Raw genomic sequence first — 16,655 nt, 5'->3', positions numbered from 1 at the left:
AAGTTCTTGTACTTTAGTACTTTCTTTTTTACTTAATACTTTCATTCCTCTATAATCTGGAGGCTGATGTTGTACTTGTTACTCCACTACATTTATTTGATAAATTTGATTTTGCTTTGTTTCGACATATATAGATTCATTGCCAGAAGGTGACTTTATGTACTTAAGTACATTTAATATCAGTCACTTTTAAGACTTTTACTCAAGTATTTATATGGGCTGCTCACACTTTTGCCAAAATAATACTCTAAAACAATATTGTTTTGTATTAAATTACAACAGGCCAAGTATTTTAAAAATGAATAAATAAATAAATAAATGAATAAATAGATTTTGGTCTGTAAAACATTACACAATTCAATCTTGGACAAAAGACAAGAAAAAGAAAATGTGTTACTCCCGACAAAACTATAGGAAGTAATGCAACACAACACAGACTGTTCCTGTACATGTGGAAATGTTGACCTCACTGCTGTATCCTGTTGTTGGTTGAAGCTAAAACTTAAACATCATCTATTTGACACCAAATGCAGCTTCATAAAAACACCCTGCTCTGATCACACATTTAAATCTTTGTCTGTGAAATTATTCTAAAACTTATATTCTAAATGTACAAAATGTGCAACCAATTATTAGTTCCTCGTTATAACTGTTCATCTCAAATCCCATGGACTCTTTCTCATTTTAAACAACTTTCCCTTATTTTAGTGCCCATGCTTATTATAAATCTTAGTAACAGATTTTAAGCAAAGCTCTGTGGTGGAAACCATCAAATTAAATAAAGATCATTTTAAAAAAAGAAAAAGAACAGTTGTAGTGTCTTTTCTGTAATAAACAATACAATAACCTTTATTGTGGACTCAAGTTTGCCAAAATGGATTTCACTGCACATAGTAATGACTATGATAATCACTGGTGGTCTCAAACATGATAAAGTGCCCTTTAGGGTGCATTTTTACTGTTTTTGCCTCTGTCTGAAGATCCAAAGTCCACCACTGAATAAATCTGGTCCCACTAAATCATCGGCCTGCTCGTATTGTGTCGTCTCTGACCATCTATATATAGACAGTCATAACAAAAACACTGTATATTTAATTGCCCTGTTTTTCCCAAACTGTTGAGAAAATATTTATTCAAATAGGAAGAGTAGTTCCTTAAAGAAACACTGGAGAACATGAACATGATTTGAATTTTATGAGTTGTTAAAATTAGTCATTGCGATATGTTAAAAAAAAAAAAAAAGTCAGAGCTGCTCTCAATATAAACATGAATTGTGTAATAGGAAGTCTGTGTAACTCTGCTCTGACATCTCTGTAAACTTCAGCCCTTCCCATTACCTTTAAAGGAGTGTGTACCCTGAGCTAAATATGGACATGCACTTTCACAGGATTTCGAAGAATGTCTCAGCCTCGCAGTCCACTCTGATGATGAGAGGCTCTTGCAGTTCATCTCTGGTACCCCTCACTGCAAGACTGCAAGTCCAGCCTCTTTGCACCAGGATTGATGCCTCCGGTGGCTTTTTGGTGAGCTGGACGCGACGGGACAGCAGGACACCAGTGTCTGACCTCTGGTAATACTCGGCGTCTCACCACAGGAGAGAAATTACACAATAATCAGATAAAGGGATTGACCGCACTAACCCCATCAGCATCTCCAAAGAGAATCTCCCTGTTCTCCTCCACTGCTTCAGCCTTTAAAACCCAAGGACCCTGAGGAAACCATGTCGAGGAGAAAGATGAGAGGCCTGACCCGTACGGGCCGTCAGGTCAGTGAGGACCCAGACCTGGATAACCTGCTGTCCACCCTCTCCCCTGAGGAGGTTGAGGAGCTGGAGAAGGATATGATGAAAGTGCCAGACCTAACCCCAGAGGATGGGAAGGTTATCATCCAAGGGGAGAGCCAACTGGCGCAGCCACCCACAAGCAACAACGTCCGGGGTGCTAAACTGGACGGCAGACGGGAGACCGATCCTAAAGGGAGGCTCAGTCAGAGGGAACAGTCATTTGAGGTTTGTGAATGCTTGATTTGACATCTGGTATGTTTCAGATTTGAAATTAATGTTTGATAAGTACAACCCATAGCTCTCTTAAAATGTTTGTATCTGAGCAGTTTATTATTAAATATCCTGCAGATGGGTGATTTTAGAAGACCTTTTTTTCCAAATCCAACATTTGCACTCATGAGCGACAGATTACAGCCTTATGTAACAACCACTGCCCCAGAGGTATTCTAATGATAGCTTTCATGTGCTTGAAGCAAACCACCAACTGGACCTCATGCACCCGGAGTTCATCAGCTCATAAATAGTGCGGAGCTGTGTTCCATGCCAGGAAAAACATTGTTGTCCCCTCTGAGGCTCACTTAACATCCATTTCACATCCTTAATCATCCTCTCACAAGCGAGGGAGAAAACAGCAACAGAAACAGAACCTGAACTCCTTTATTCCTGTGACATGATGTAAAAGACTTCTGAGCCCTCCTCGATCGAGTGTCAGTGAGCCGGATTTCTTGCGTGTTTAAAAAAGAGAGGCACTTCAGTCGATGGTCCTGCAGAGCTTCTTAATCCCGGCCTGATGGAATTCCTTGGTTGATTGCTCCTACACTCACTGCCTTTTAAGGCTACATCTGCCAGGGCCGCAGCCTCGCACAGCAAAACAGATGGAGACTCACAAATCAAACACTTTGCAAGCTACTCGCCGCAAATGTATCCCTCCGCCATAAGAAATGGCTCCCTGTCCTTTTACTGACTGTAAACACACACACCGCATTATGTCAGGGAGAGAGTGTGTGTGTTTACAGTGAGCAGATGGACGAGGAGCCGTTTCACAGTAAATGGACACAGTGTTTGTAGTGATATCATACTGTACATGTCATGCTCTAAATACTGTGTGGCTGCACTGTATAGGCAATGAGTTATTTCAATAATGGGACTTTGAAGATGTCTTTAATTCTGCATTTCCTGTGATTTATTTTGGTTTAAGACACACTCTTTCATAAGGACATTTTTAATGGTTTATTTTTGCTATTGGTGAATGTTGAACTGCTTTACTCTCCTGATGCTCTTAATGTTCGTCCTCCCGCAGGGTGAGTCAAAGAAGGAGAGCCGGAAGCAGGAATATCTGAGGAAGATGGGCCTAAGCCAGGAGGGGAATGATGATGTTAAAGTGGAGTTGCGAAGACAAGCTAGTGTCTCCAGCGAAAAAGACATGAAGGTGGATGACAGAAACAGCAAAGACAGTTCGAAAGAGGAGCGAAGTCGGCTGTCAAGTAGATACCGGAAGCAGGAGAGCAAGGAGAGCGATGCAAATGATGAGACCAAGGAGAAAGAGAAACAAGAGGAAAGTAAGGTAAGAGACAGAAGAGAAACCAGACAGAGCACAGGAAGCAAAACATTGGATATGATCTCAAAGTTACAGGAGAAAAAGGATGACAGCAGAGAGAAGGAGAAGAAGGACGACGGCAGGAGAAAAGATGACAGCAAAACCAAAGATATTATCTCAAAGCTGCGAGAAAAACAAGAGAAGGATGTGGGCAAGGAAAAGGAAAGAAGATCGGAGGGTCTCAGGACACAAGGACTTGTCTCTAAAATGTTGGAGAAGCAGAGCAAGGTACAAGAGAACCAGGCGCCGGAGGGTAGATCCGAAGAGAAGAAGCCCAAAGCAGAGGAGAAGAAAGCTGAAGATAAAAACAAGCCTGACGTCAAACTTGAGCGACAACCATCCAAGAGGGGCGAGGTGCAGGTGAAACATGACAAGTCGGAGAAAAGAACGGATAGAGAAGAGCTGGTTAACCACAGTGACCATGTGAAGGAGAAGGAGAAGATCAGCACAGAGAAGAAAGTTGGGGAGAAAGAGGAAAGCTTAGGGAAAGTGAAAAAAGCTGAGAATAGTGAGAAACTCAGCAACTGCGTGGCCAAAAACACCCCGAACAGCAAGGCCAAAGAGGAAGAGGAGGAGGACGAAGACTCCAGCATGTTTGACGAGCTGATGGAGCAGGTACGAAGCAACGACCCCTCCCTCACTGAGCTCAACGTCAACAACTCGGAGGTCATCAAGACGAAAACGCTCATTGAGTTTGCAGAAGCTTTGCACAAGAACACCAACGTCAAAAAGGTTGCTTTGGCCAACTGCCGTGCGGACGACCACGTGGCTTATGCCATCGCAGGCACGCTACGCAGCAACACATCCATCACCAGCATCAACCTGGACTCCAACCACCTCACTGGTAAGGGCATCCTGTCTCTGATCCAGGCGCTGCAGCACAACTCCACACTGACCGAGCTCCGCTTTCAGAACCAGCGTCACATCTGTGGTGGAAAGACTGAGATGGAGATGACCAAGATCTTGAAAGAAAACACCACCCTGCTCAAACTGGGATACCACTTTGAACTCGCTGGTCCCAGGATGACGACGACAAACATACTGAGTCGCAACATGGACCGACAGAGGCAGAAGCGGCTGCAGGAGCAGAAGCAGGCGCAGGCCAACGGGGAGAAGAAGGGGACTCTGGACGTGCCCAAGACGGGTGGTGGAGGATCTCTGAGAAGCTCGCCCAAAGCTTCACCCAAACCATCTCCAATACCTTCGCCAATGCCATCACCGAAGCTGACTCCTAAAAGAGGAGCTGGAGGCCCAACTCCACCGCCACCTCCACCTCCTCCTGGGGGTGGACCTCCACCGCCACCGCCTCCTATGCTGAATGTAGACTCCCTGCGGAACTCTCTGACTCCGGTTTCGCAGAGGAAGCTGGATGGGAAAGGCCCAGCCGGTAATAAGAACTCAAGGGACCAACTGCTCGCCTCGATCAGAGGAAGCAATATGAAACAACTCAAGAAGGTGCGTAATCGTCTTTATCAAGCCGACTGCTAGTCTTGGAAGACCTGTCCTGCTCCGCCTCTGATTGGCTAGTACTTGTTGTTTTTGTTCAGTTTTGCCTCTGATTGGCATACCACCATATTCTCACCCTAACCCTAGTCTTGCATAGCCAAGTATATATCCACAGCACTGCGACAGCACTGGAGAAAGGTCTGACTGCACCGATTATCATTCTGGTATAGTCGAAACAAAACGCTCTGGGTTGTTTATATTTTGTTAAAAAGTAAAATCACAGTCATCTTAGGCAGGGCTTAACCCAGGATACAGCCAGCAGAATAGTGTTGGGGTGAACTTGTTTTGCACGTGGGGAGGCGAGCCCTGGCATTAAAATGTCTAAATCCCCGCAAAAGAAACAACAGAAACTGCTTGTTTAAGTTTCTACCATTAGCGATGACGTTAGTGTTGGCATTGCTTTCCATTTTTAGCATTTAGGTTGCTAGCTTGGAGTTTGTTTTTTAAGTTTGTCGTTAATGATTGATTGATTGATTGATTGATTGATTGATTGATTGATTGATTGATTGATTTACAGTACTGGTTAGTATTAACAGCTAACTTCCGGACTCTATTGAAAGGCTCCACGGGCCACCATTGCTTTAAAAGAAAATGGTCCATTGGAGTAAACAGAGAAGGCACCTCAAGGGCAATGAACCTAAACAACCCAACCAACATAGGCATCTTACCACAAGCAGAGTAGTGCAGGTCTTAGCAAGAATAGCAGTGGGATCCATAACTCGGTATGTACAATCCGTTTATGCATAGTTTAGTTCAGTCACAGTATATTCTAACACACCCACTTTTTGTTTTCCCCAGGTGCCGGTGCCAAAGTGGTTGCAGTAATATTTCCTGTTGGAATCTTAAGTGAAAAAGAGGAGCGGAGGAGAACAGACATCTCACCACAGGTTTTCAAGGAGATACAGTAAACTCTACATTCCCCCGGGATGCAGTCGAAGAGCTGTGCTGTGGGACGGATGGAGAAAAGCAAAACGTGAGATGTTCAATCGGGTTGGACGACTAGCCCTCACTATGAGTTCTCCCCTCAAACACTGGACCAAAAGGACTCTGTGGAGAATGAGTGATGCGGGGCTTTCTATTAGCCGACTGCAGTGAGCGCCATGATTTTTTTTGTGGTTGTTTGTCTTCAGTTCATATTGACGCTTTGCTGGTTATTTGCACTAGATAAAATGAAGCCGATCATATAACATGTGGGCTTGTGTATGCATCTGAATGTGAGCGTGGTGGGAGCGTGTGTTGAGCTTAATAAGTGATTCAAATAACTCTTTATAAAATTCTAATATACGAAAGTTTATCAGTAATATAGTGGACATTAATTTGACCATTTATTTATTTGTGACGTCTGTGGGAATCCACCTTATACTTGTAAATCCGTTCAAACTGGGAATTATGAAATGGCGGAAATATCAGGGAATTTAACAAACATGGCGGCCTGACTTAAGAAAATCTGGGTGAGAAAAAAAAAACAAAAGGTCAAGGTGGTCTTTGATTGTGTGTCTCATTGCAAAATCTCAAGACATCTCAGGCAGAGTTTAATGAATTGGAAAGCTGCCCAGTGGAATCCTGGCGCATGGCGAAAGAGTTAGAGCATGGAAATAATTACATCATGCATTTTTATTTTATCAGGAAGTTAAAATGGCTGCCCTTCAAGCATCTGATGCTATATTTTGTACAGAATCAATCTAGCCTGGGTTGTTTGCATACCTTACATAATTTGTAATGTAATACACCGACATGTCTTAATCTGAGGGGGATTTGGAAAACTGTCACTGGCTTGATATCAACCCCGCTGTTGATTTACGCCATTCTAAAAGTGAATGTCATTTTCTAAAGGACTTTACTATGGTAAACGAAAATCAGAGTGGCACTCACATATGTTCACATATGTACTGTGTAACAAAAGATGCATAATCTGATTACACATGCCTTTCTTACAGAGCCTGTATGTCTTCAATAAAAGATTATGGTTATGTTGCAATGACAAGTCCCAAGTGTTACGTTGTGCCTGGCTGATATCTTTAAGGAGATTATGTACAGTATATGTTCAATTAAATACAACTGACTTTTGCAATATTTTTCATTATGATAAATCAAGGTATGTAAGTATAAATATCTGTCAAGATGTCATTTATTTCCATTGAAAGTGTACACTGTTCATGACATACTCCACATCTAGCTGTTAATAGGAATATATGCACAATATCTAAAGAGCCATATAAGATATGTGTCAACATGCAGTGTGAATGATATCTCTAATTACATTTAAAGGATTTCTTAAAGCAAACCCGACAGCTGAGTTAATGAAGTTAATGTAAAGATTTCACCTCCATTTATACACTCACTCACATGCCATTTAGACTTTTGTTACATTACATGTTTAAAGCTGCAGTGAAACAGTGGGAGCTGTCTACTGTCGACCCACCATCATCTTGAGTGTTCAGAGGAGAACAGAAGAACAGCACCAACAGCAGCAGCAGCAGGCCAGTGTATGTCTCTGTCTCTCTGTCTCTCTGTCTCTCTCTCTCTCTCCACGAAATGCCTATATTTGGGCATTTCGCAATGAAAGCTTGCTTTGCGATTCATTCCTTTCTCGTTCCTAATAATGGGCTGCAGGCCAACGGTCTGTCTCTCCTCTGTGGCTGCTCCCCTGACCAACAGTGCCGATCTGAGATGGAGCAAAAAGAGGGGGAAAGAATGAAAATGTTGATATTGTGGGTTGTTCAGCGCCCAAAAGAGGCGAGCTAAGAAGACTTGTATTGATTTATATGTAGAAGGTAACTCTGGTTGCTAATTCTAATTCTAGTATATCAACATTTGATTGATACTTACATCAGGTACACTGTATGGTCTTGTTTAATTTACTCTTCAAACTAACTGCACATTTAGGCATGACTGCATTCACCTATCATGGGGCCCAGGGCAAACATGGGCCCTTGTTGGCCCCCCTCTCCTGGTATACACAACCCTAGTTTTGCTGTGTCGAAATCCGACTCAAAACAAATGTATGTAATACTACATATAAACACTAGGCCTGTATCAGATAATATCTTAAACGTATTAAAACAACGTTTTAAACAGCATGGGAACAGCTATTTCGGGTGCCCCTGGTTCCAGAAGTAAAAGTCCCATTCACTTTTTGATAGACAATTTTATGAGACTCATAGTAGTAGCACTGCTGGTTTGGATCAGCATGAAACTCTTCCTGTTCATCAGTAAAAAAGATGAAGAAGAAGAAGAAAAATCGAGTGTATCCCAGCTGACTTTAGGTGAGCAGCGGGATACACAAGTGACCAGGTCATCACAGGGCATGGTCAAAACATGACCTGTGAATAATTCAGTCAAGCTAATGGGGTTCATACATTATCAAAGCAAAGTCCCACACTTAAAGGGATATTCCGGTGTCAGTTTAATCCATTTGTTTATCTTTTCCGACAAAGGCAGCAACGATATCAAATGTTTGATGCCTTGAAATATGTGCTGGGACCCTGTTTCTAATGTGCTGTTCTGAGCATTATTTGGGCTTTTTGATGGCGATTTATACTTGGATCCATTTACAGCAGTGTATTGTTGCTGTGCGGTCGTTTCTGAAGAAGTTAAAACTATGTAAGCTAGCGGTCTGCAAACTTTATCTCTCGGGGGGGGGGGTCGTATTCAGTGTTAAGGTGTGTTGGACCATGGATTAAACTTACACTGGAATATCCCTTTAACACTGAGGTCAATGTTCAAGGAAGAAAGTGCTTCTGTCTTGAAGGCTTTCTGTTCCAAATAAGATTGTATTATTCTTCTTTCTTCTTTTTTTATCATTATTATTATCAAATCAGATCAAACCAAATTTTTTTTAATAGCCCAAAATCTCAATTACATCACCTCAATGGGAGTTACAGTCTGTACAGTGAATGACATCCTCTGTCCTTAGACCCTCGATTTGAGTGAGGAAAAACTTGCCATGTTGATGATGATTGTGATTATGATTATGATTATCATCGTTATTATTATTGTTGTTGTTGTTGTTGTTGTTATTATTATTATTATTATTATTATTATTATTATTATTATTATTATTATTATTGTTGTTGTTGTTGTTGTTGTTGTTGTTATTATTGCTCTATTTAAGTCTGGAACAATCGACAACAAAAGGTCCAGAATGATCAGTGCACTTTTGGAAATTAACGTAAAAGCAGTTTGTTTTCTTTGGCAGATTTTTTTTTAATTTTCAAAGCTTTAAAGCTTTTTTCTGATTTTTTTTTCAACTCTGCTTTACAATGTGCTTACTTGCTTTACAAATTCATGATAACAGGATACACTTTATAACCCCTTGTTTAACCGTATGGCCATAAAACTCGTCTCCTTTGACATCCCAGTTCACCTCTACCACAGAAGTTGAGTACGGTGTCCCTGAAGTCCAAAAATAAGACGTTTTAATGCAGTGATTCTCTGGACAACAGAACAACGAGCTGTGTTGTTGTACACGTTTTGGGAAGATCCATTTACTGCAATAACAAGTTGATTTCCCTACTAGATAATAACGAGTTCCCATACTGAAATCTTATTCCCTCGCTCTTACTTAAAAACACATGAAATGTCCCTTTAAGATATCACGTTGTGCTGTTACGTCAGGTTGCCGATAAGCGTTACGTCAGAGGGAACAGCGAAAGAACAAAATGGAGGAGTATGCCAGAGAACCATGGTGAGTCTTATAACCAAATAAAATATATTTTTTGTCTGTGATTTGCCAAGTCATCTTCATGACTTCATTTTGCTTAACTACTACCTCGAATATATATAATTATTTTTATGTTACGACGTGTGGCATAGCTCGAAACATGTGAAATCCGGTTAGCTACCTAGCGTTAGCACTAATGCTAACTTTACATAGGTCTGTATTGGCAGTGTGTGCTAGCATTATATCATCGTAGCTAAATCACGTTGCTAGTGACCTTGTCGCTTTACATGCCCACATGTTATTACATTTTGTTTATCGACTCGAGTCACTGAGTCTGTATAAGCTATTATGTGAGCTACATTGAATGTCAGGCGCTATTGTGATAATTTTAGTGGTTCGGAGTTAATTAGCCCAGTTATCGTTGTTTGCGTTAGCATATTGGTAAGTTAGCCACCTGTGTGTTAACTGTATCTGTCGGGGGCAGCCTGAGGATAGCTTAACGCGAGAGAAGGGTTACTCTAGACTTGTCTAATTGCATCGGAAAAACCTAGAAACTGAAATTGACGGTGTCAATATAGTGTAATGATAGATCATTTTGCCAGTGTGTACTAGTGACATGTTTATTTCCATTGTATGGTACCATCCAGTAGGAGTGTCCTGGATCAGGTTAAGCTGTCAAGAAAACCAGGTGGTACACAGCAATATAAAGATTTAAAAGTTTCACATGAAATAATGTGTAATTAATTAAACTGCAATAGTTCTATTCAGCAAGGCGTTTTACTGTAACATGCAGTTTTTGGAATAAATGGAAACTGTGTTCAAGATATTTTGTATATTATTTGTTTACTGTGTGTTTACTGTGTTTTGGTTCTACTTAAGTGGAGATGCCCTTGATGAAGATGAAGTTGTGAGCAAAGTCACATAGCTTAGTAGTCATTTATCATTAATCTATTCATGTTAAGATCTTGATTATTTTATGTCCACATTAACTTAATGAGATGGTGCTTGTTCAGTTACAATCAGTCTTGGCTCCCAGTCCATACTCATGGGGCATATCAAGATTGAACCTGCTACCAGAGATCATTATACCTATAAATACAACTTAATATATGTTCATGACCTTCACTAATGGCTCTCAATTGATTGCAGTCCCTGGAGGATTGTGGATGACTGTGGGGGAGCCTTCACCATGGGAGCTATTGGAGGAGGAATATTCCAGGCAGTAAAAGGCTTCAGAAACGCACCCTCAGTAAGTTGAATCATGTAGCTTAACACTGTTCTCTGCTGCATTGCTTCAGTTAGATGCAACTATGTTAACTTCCTTATACAAAACATAAAACATGCGACATGGGACTGGTTTAACTCATTTTTTAGAACATGAAGTACACCATGGTTTCTCATTGTCCGATGTTACTGGCACAGTTGACTGCAGAAATGTCATTGTTTTAAATAATCAGTGACATTTATTTACATCTTTTTCAGCTAAAGTGTTTCAACTTTATGGTCTACCACCACAGCACTGGACAATAAAGCAAATGAATTAGGTTAATTACCAGTACTAAGAAAAGGAATGTAATGTGATTCTATCCCAGTGTGGTATCAGTAGTTTCAGTTACACTACAAGGAAACCTGTTTATTCCACCATGTATTACATTGATATAATCTGCCATTTTGATTTCATCATATCCTGTCTTGACAAGGAATTTGCATTGATCTGTGTTTGCTGTTGCTTCCTCTTGTAGGGGATGAGCCACAGAATGAGAGGTAGCTTGACTGCCATCAAGACCAGAGCCCCACAGCTTGGAGGTATGAATAACCACTGAATTTGGATATACTTGCCAAGAAGTGGGAAATTTGTATCATATTGTTTCTGTTACTTACAATTCCTAGATTGATAAGTTGATCATTGCTGGAACAACATCCACTGAACTGCCCTAAACAACTACTGCATAATATAATCTAGTCTTCCCTATGTATTCCCTTGTCATTTAATGAAATATGGTTAAAAATCTTGATCAGGTTATCTTCAGTGAAAACTTTTGGAACTTCTTTAAAACTGGCTTAATAGACCTGAACCCTAGCCCACTATCCATCATTTATGAGGAGGCAACAAATACGTACTTTTGGAGCCTACAGTTGTTGTGTACCTGATTTAAAAAAAAAAAAAAAAATCATTTTGGTTTGAGTATAGCTCCGAATGATGACAAAATAGCCCAACACAGTGTCCTAACTTGTTGAACCTTTTTTGGGTAACAGGAAGCTTCGCAGTATGGGGAGGCCTCTTCTCCATGATTGACTGTGGTTTAGTAAAAGTACGAGGGAAGGAGGATCCCTGGAACTCAATCACAAGTGGGGCCATGACTGGAGCTATCCTCGCTGCAAGAAGTGAGTACGCTTTAGATGAAGCTGGCTGTTAAGTCAACAGATAACACTTACATGCCTGGTACAGAAGGCACACAGTGATGTTGCTGTTGTACACTGAACAGAGTTAAACATTAAAACCTCTGCATTATCAAAATTATAAAGTGTGCTCGAAGGCATTAGTAAGACAAGTTAAGGTGTAGATATGACTTTGGACAGGAGTATGAGAGAGGCTCTGAGCCCGTCACTGTGACTTGTCAAAACTCTGTAGTGCAGGAAGAGAGAGCTTAAAGATGGTTGGTGTCGTTGTTTATTTCACACTAGATTCCTCCTGAAAAGGTATTTTCCTTGTCATTTCTAGAATAACTGCAGTAATTGTGCGACAGCTGAACTGATTTTTAAACACTGACAAGAGTTATTGAATTTGTTTGAGATTGTCCTGTTTACAGTATCTAACTGGATAATAATGGGTTTAAGGAGACTATACTTTGCATGTTTTGTGACTGTGCTGCATGTGAGACCATATATGTTCTCATTTTAAATGTGAGCTAGGTTATAATTAGACTCTACATCTTGGCATGGGACCATATGAATATGACAATACGATTACCAGGTCCAACATGACTGATACAAAATATTATCCTGATAATCATCAAAATATTTTAACTTAAAAATAGAATTGCACTAAAATATATCACTTTCATCTTACTTTTTTTTCTAAGGAAAAACACATTGCATCACAAATGGGATACATCTTTTATTGTGAAAAACAAAGCATGTTGAAAGAATCTTAAGGTCTTCCTGCACAACTAAAGGATAAATAAGTAGGGGTAAACTCATCTTTCTGTCTCTTTATAAAATATTTAATTGTCCCATCCCTGCCCAATACACCTTTTCTGTCCACCTGCATAGGTTTTTTTAAAAATCTTTTTTTGCCAGATTGAATTTATTGTCAGGACCGTGTTGGCATGTAGACATCAAGGTTGATTCACATCTTTTTTGTCACTGTCCTTGTTCATTTTGTTCCACTTACTTAGTGGAAACCTGCACCTTTTTGGTCTATTAACTTTGGTGATCTTGTGTAATTCCCAGCTAGGCTCCTGTGAACTTAAACTTTAACCCAGTTTTAATTGTGGAGGACAGGTGAAACACCTATATGGCTGTGCAAGCTTTGGTAACCTCTTAAAGAAAATGGTAATTTTTCATATACTTGAAAACAAAGTTGTGGATATTAAACGATGTGTACCCTTTCTAACACACAGTAACATATCAACTTCCCTGTTTAATAAACTCATGTGAGTTGTGGAAACTTATGTACTATGTTCATGTAATATATTAACCATCCCTGTTCCTCTGTAGATGGACCAGTAGCCATGGTAGGCTCTGCAGCCATGGGAGGCATCCTTCTGGCATTGATAGAGGGCGCTGGAATCCTGCTTACGAGGTTTGCCTCCTCACAGTTCCCAACTGGTAAGTAATAATTCTGATATTGGAAGCGTGTATCATTAATAGATACATAAAGGATACTGCATATAATGTATAATAGTATTTTGTATACGTTATGAATCTACATCCATTACACAGCAGTTGATTATGAAATTCACCTTTTTTTTCCCTCCAGGGCCCCAGTTTGCAGAGGAACCGGCCCCCACTGCCATGCCCTCCGCCTCCTTTGGAGACTACAGACAATATCAGTGAGAGGTCTCCCTACTTCTCGTCCACTAGGCCTTTTTGAATTCCTTGCTGAAGTTACGAAGAAGAAATGGAGATGCAAAGTACCACACATCAAACCATAGCAACAGCACCCAACTTTTAACGGACTGTGTCGGAGAACTGAAGGACAAAAACACATCTTCATTTTCTTTCTTTCAGGAGCCATGTACAGATCTGCCTTTTTGCCATTCTCAGCCTTGTCATGTGCATCTGCTTCACCTCGCATTACTTAAATACAGATCTGTTCGATGTTCCAGAGTTTGTAGGGGTGATCTGTGTTTTTTCTGTTTTGTTCATATATAGTATTTGCTGCATGTAGACCGACAAGTGGGAGATCAAGACTGACGAGCTCTGGAAAATGTTGAATTTAGCAAAACACGTCACACATGGGACATCATGATTTATATATAAAGATGATGTACATAGAGTAAAAGCTTTCCACTTGTATTCAATTAGTCTTTATTTGCCTTAAATATGTCATCTGCTTGGGCTGGTCACTGACATCTGGCTGGCCTTCATTATTTGATTTATGAAGGCAGACACCTATCAGATACAATGCTATTCCTGGGATATTAGTTTGTTTTAAAGTGATTTATTTATTTTAGGTTTTATTAAGTTCTTTTGCGTGTGACAGCGCTTTTTACATTCAACACGAGGAGGTGGAAAACGACAGGTAATGACCAAGGTTGGCAAAGGCAGTACAAATGAATGGATTAACTCAAGCAAGGGATTGATCCATGCTGTATAAAATCTGTATGACAGATTGTACTATGGTACAATAAAGAATTAAGTTGTCCTGTGTGTCTTTATTTTTATTAATAGTTTTAGTCAGAGCTGGGAAAAAAATGTATGAGTGATTGAACCATACTTACCCACAACCCCATGTTGCCTGGGTAGGAGTACTCATTCCCCACTAGAGGGTACTCCTCGCCAGCTTATCCACACTGGTGTTGCCTTTTCATGTCTGGCCAAAACTGTGTCACTCACAGTTTTTAGGATGTGTTTACAAAAGCCACATAAGGGACCACTTAACTCCTACATTCTTGTATGTTTGTGTCACACACCTGTTATCAGTTTGAAGCCAGCTCTGTGTAGTCACAGGTGAAGGACACTGGATGAGCAAGGGAAGAGGCCTTGATGTAACTTTGACGTCACCAGATTGATATGTGGGGTCAGGGATTGTTTCTTTCATGGCAGAGCTGCACAGTTGAGACTCAAGCTGAACATGAGTGACAACAATCAAAAATGTTTTTTCTTTAAGAACATTCAGTAAATCAGTACAGTAAGATATAGATATTTCACCTGACAAACACCCTTGATTTTTGATTATTAGGTTTATGAGTGGAACTAACCAGTAAGATGTATTATCCAATAATCAGATGTTTATTTTCTCACTTGAGTAGTTGTATTTGTTCAACCTATAAATATTAGAAAATATAAAAACATGCACATAGAAAGATTGTCTTGACATTTAAAGTGCCTTTCTTCTTCAACCAATGCTCCATAACCCCCAAAACACTAAAAACAAAACAAACAAAAAAACAGACCAGCAAATATGCTCATTTCAAAAACAAAGAAATCAATTTGAGGCATTTTAACAAACTTATGTTGATAGACTGGGTAATTAATTGAGGCAGGTATATAATATATACTTAATAGCTTTGAAAGGACAATGTCTGTCATTTTAAATGGTCAGTGTTAAAAGACTTACTGTATGGGGTGACTTGAATGTGTCTAATGAAAGTTTGATTTTGACTCGTATCAATTGAATTAAGACTTTTTGTCGACTTTCCCCAGAGGATTTAACTCCCATACCCCAATTTTACACCTCTAAGTTATAAATGGCTAATTTAGTCCGACCAGGAGTTACTAAAAGAGCAAATATTTACATTTGAGAAGCTGAAACCTTTTGTATGAGCAATTTAGCTTGAAAAAAGTATCACCAAAATCATTTTTTTCTGTGCATTAACTATTTGATTAAGCTCATTGGTCAAAAACCCAAACAATATTAACAAGTTTTAAAGGAAAATATTCAGATTTTCTGTCTCGTATGGAGCACTATGTAGTTCTAGGGAAGAGATTTTAATCAGAAGAGAAAGATTGGTTGTTTTTTTATGCCTAAACAAACCAAACAAACAGGTTGTCTTCATTTTCATGGCTGATCTTGAAGGACAAAGCAATTTCACATTGTTTTACTTTGTTTATATGTGGCGGACCCTGCCACCTTCCTAGCTTCAAACATTGTTTTGGAGACCTTATTTTCCTCTGAGATCAGCTTGTTTATTCAGTTATGAGAAAGATAAATATTTCCGAGTTTGAATTTCAGAATTTGCTTGTAAACATCAAAATCAAAGAGTTTGAATTTCTTCTCCAAAATTACATAGTGCCCCTTTAACGGTTTGATTCCTCTAAGTGGGCCCAAAAAACAATATTCACAGATTTTCTCAGGGAGATATTGCAGTTGGTGGAAGAAATTAAAAATCTGAATTTTAATAGTTAATTAATAATCAATGAGGCAATAATACAAACTCAGGAATATTTTCTGTACCTGAGTAAACAAGCTGTTCCACATATAAACAAAGTAAAACAGTACGCAACTGTGTTGTACTTTAAGGTCACTTTGTTTATTCTGACATGAAAATAGAGATTGTTTATTTGTTATTCAATGAAGATAATTTTATTCTGATAAATGTCCTCTCCAAAACTACATAATGCACATTTAAAGCTTAAGTAGCTTTGACTCCTATGCTGTTGCACAAACATATTTAAAACAAGCTCTTACTCATGGAGTTTCTAATCTTAGACATCTTGGGTAATGAAAATATTATAATTAGTGATGTCACCTCAAACACACCCACACATACACAAAAACACTTCTCTTCCCTTAACTAACGTGTGCATTTGAAATATTTCACAACCAGAGCAGTAGCTCATCCCCCAAGAATGTTGTAGCCGCTTAAAAAATATATATAAATAAAGTCCTGGAAGAAATGTAGAAAAAAACACGTTCATATTAATTAATAAAACGAGGC

The 16,655-nt window shown here is 39.5% G+C and overlaps 2 protein-coding genes across 2 annotated transcripts; both read left to right on the top strand.

Moving 5' to 3' along the window:
- The first annotated feature begins 1,422 nt into the window (after positions 1-1,422).
- lmod1b (leiomodin 1b (smooth muscle)) lies at positions 1,423-6,883 on the top strand. The gene is made up of 3 exons (XM_037102282.1): positions 1,423-2,008; positions 3,084-4,835; positions 5,685-6,883. The coding sequence occupies exons 1-3, from the start codon at positions 1,721-1,723 to the stop codon at positions 5,709-5,711; spliced, it is 2,067 nt and encodes a 688-aa protein (XP_036958177.1). The 5' UTR covers positions 1,423-1,720; the 3' UTR covers positions 5,712-6,883.
- A 2,542-nt stretch (positions 6,884-9,425) lies between these two features.
- Positions 9,426-14,418, top strand: timm17a (translocase of inner mitochondrial membrane 17 homolog A (yeast)). Its single transcript, XM_037102338.1, has 6 exons — positions 9,426-9,573; positions 10,699-10,798; positions 11,292-11,355; positions 11,806-11,934; positions 13,270-13,380; positions 13,532-14,418. The coding sequence occupies exons 1-6, from the start codon at positions 9,548-9,550 to the stop codon at positions 13,606-13,608; spliced, it is 507 nt and encodes a 168-aa protein (XP_036958233.1). The 5' UTR covers positions 9,426-9,547; the 3' UTR covers positions 13,609-14,418.
- The last annotated feature ends 2,237 nt before the right edge of the window (positions 14,419-16,655 follow it).

The sequence above is a fragment of the Acanthopagrus latus genome, chromosome 6, assembly GCF_904848185.1.
Source record: "Acanthopagrus latus isolate v.2019 chromosome 6, fAcaLat1.1, whole genome shotgun sequence".
NCBI lineage: Eukaryota > Metazoa > Chordata > Actinopteri > Spariformes > Sparidae > Acanthopagrus > Acanthopagrus latus.
Note: the sequence above shows the minus strand (reverse complement) of the source record. Positions and strands in the feature narration are given on the sequence as shown.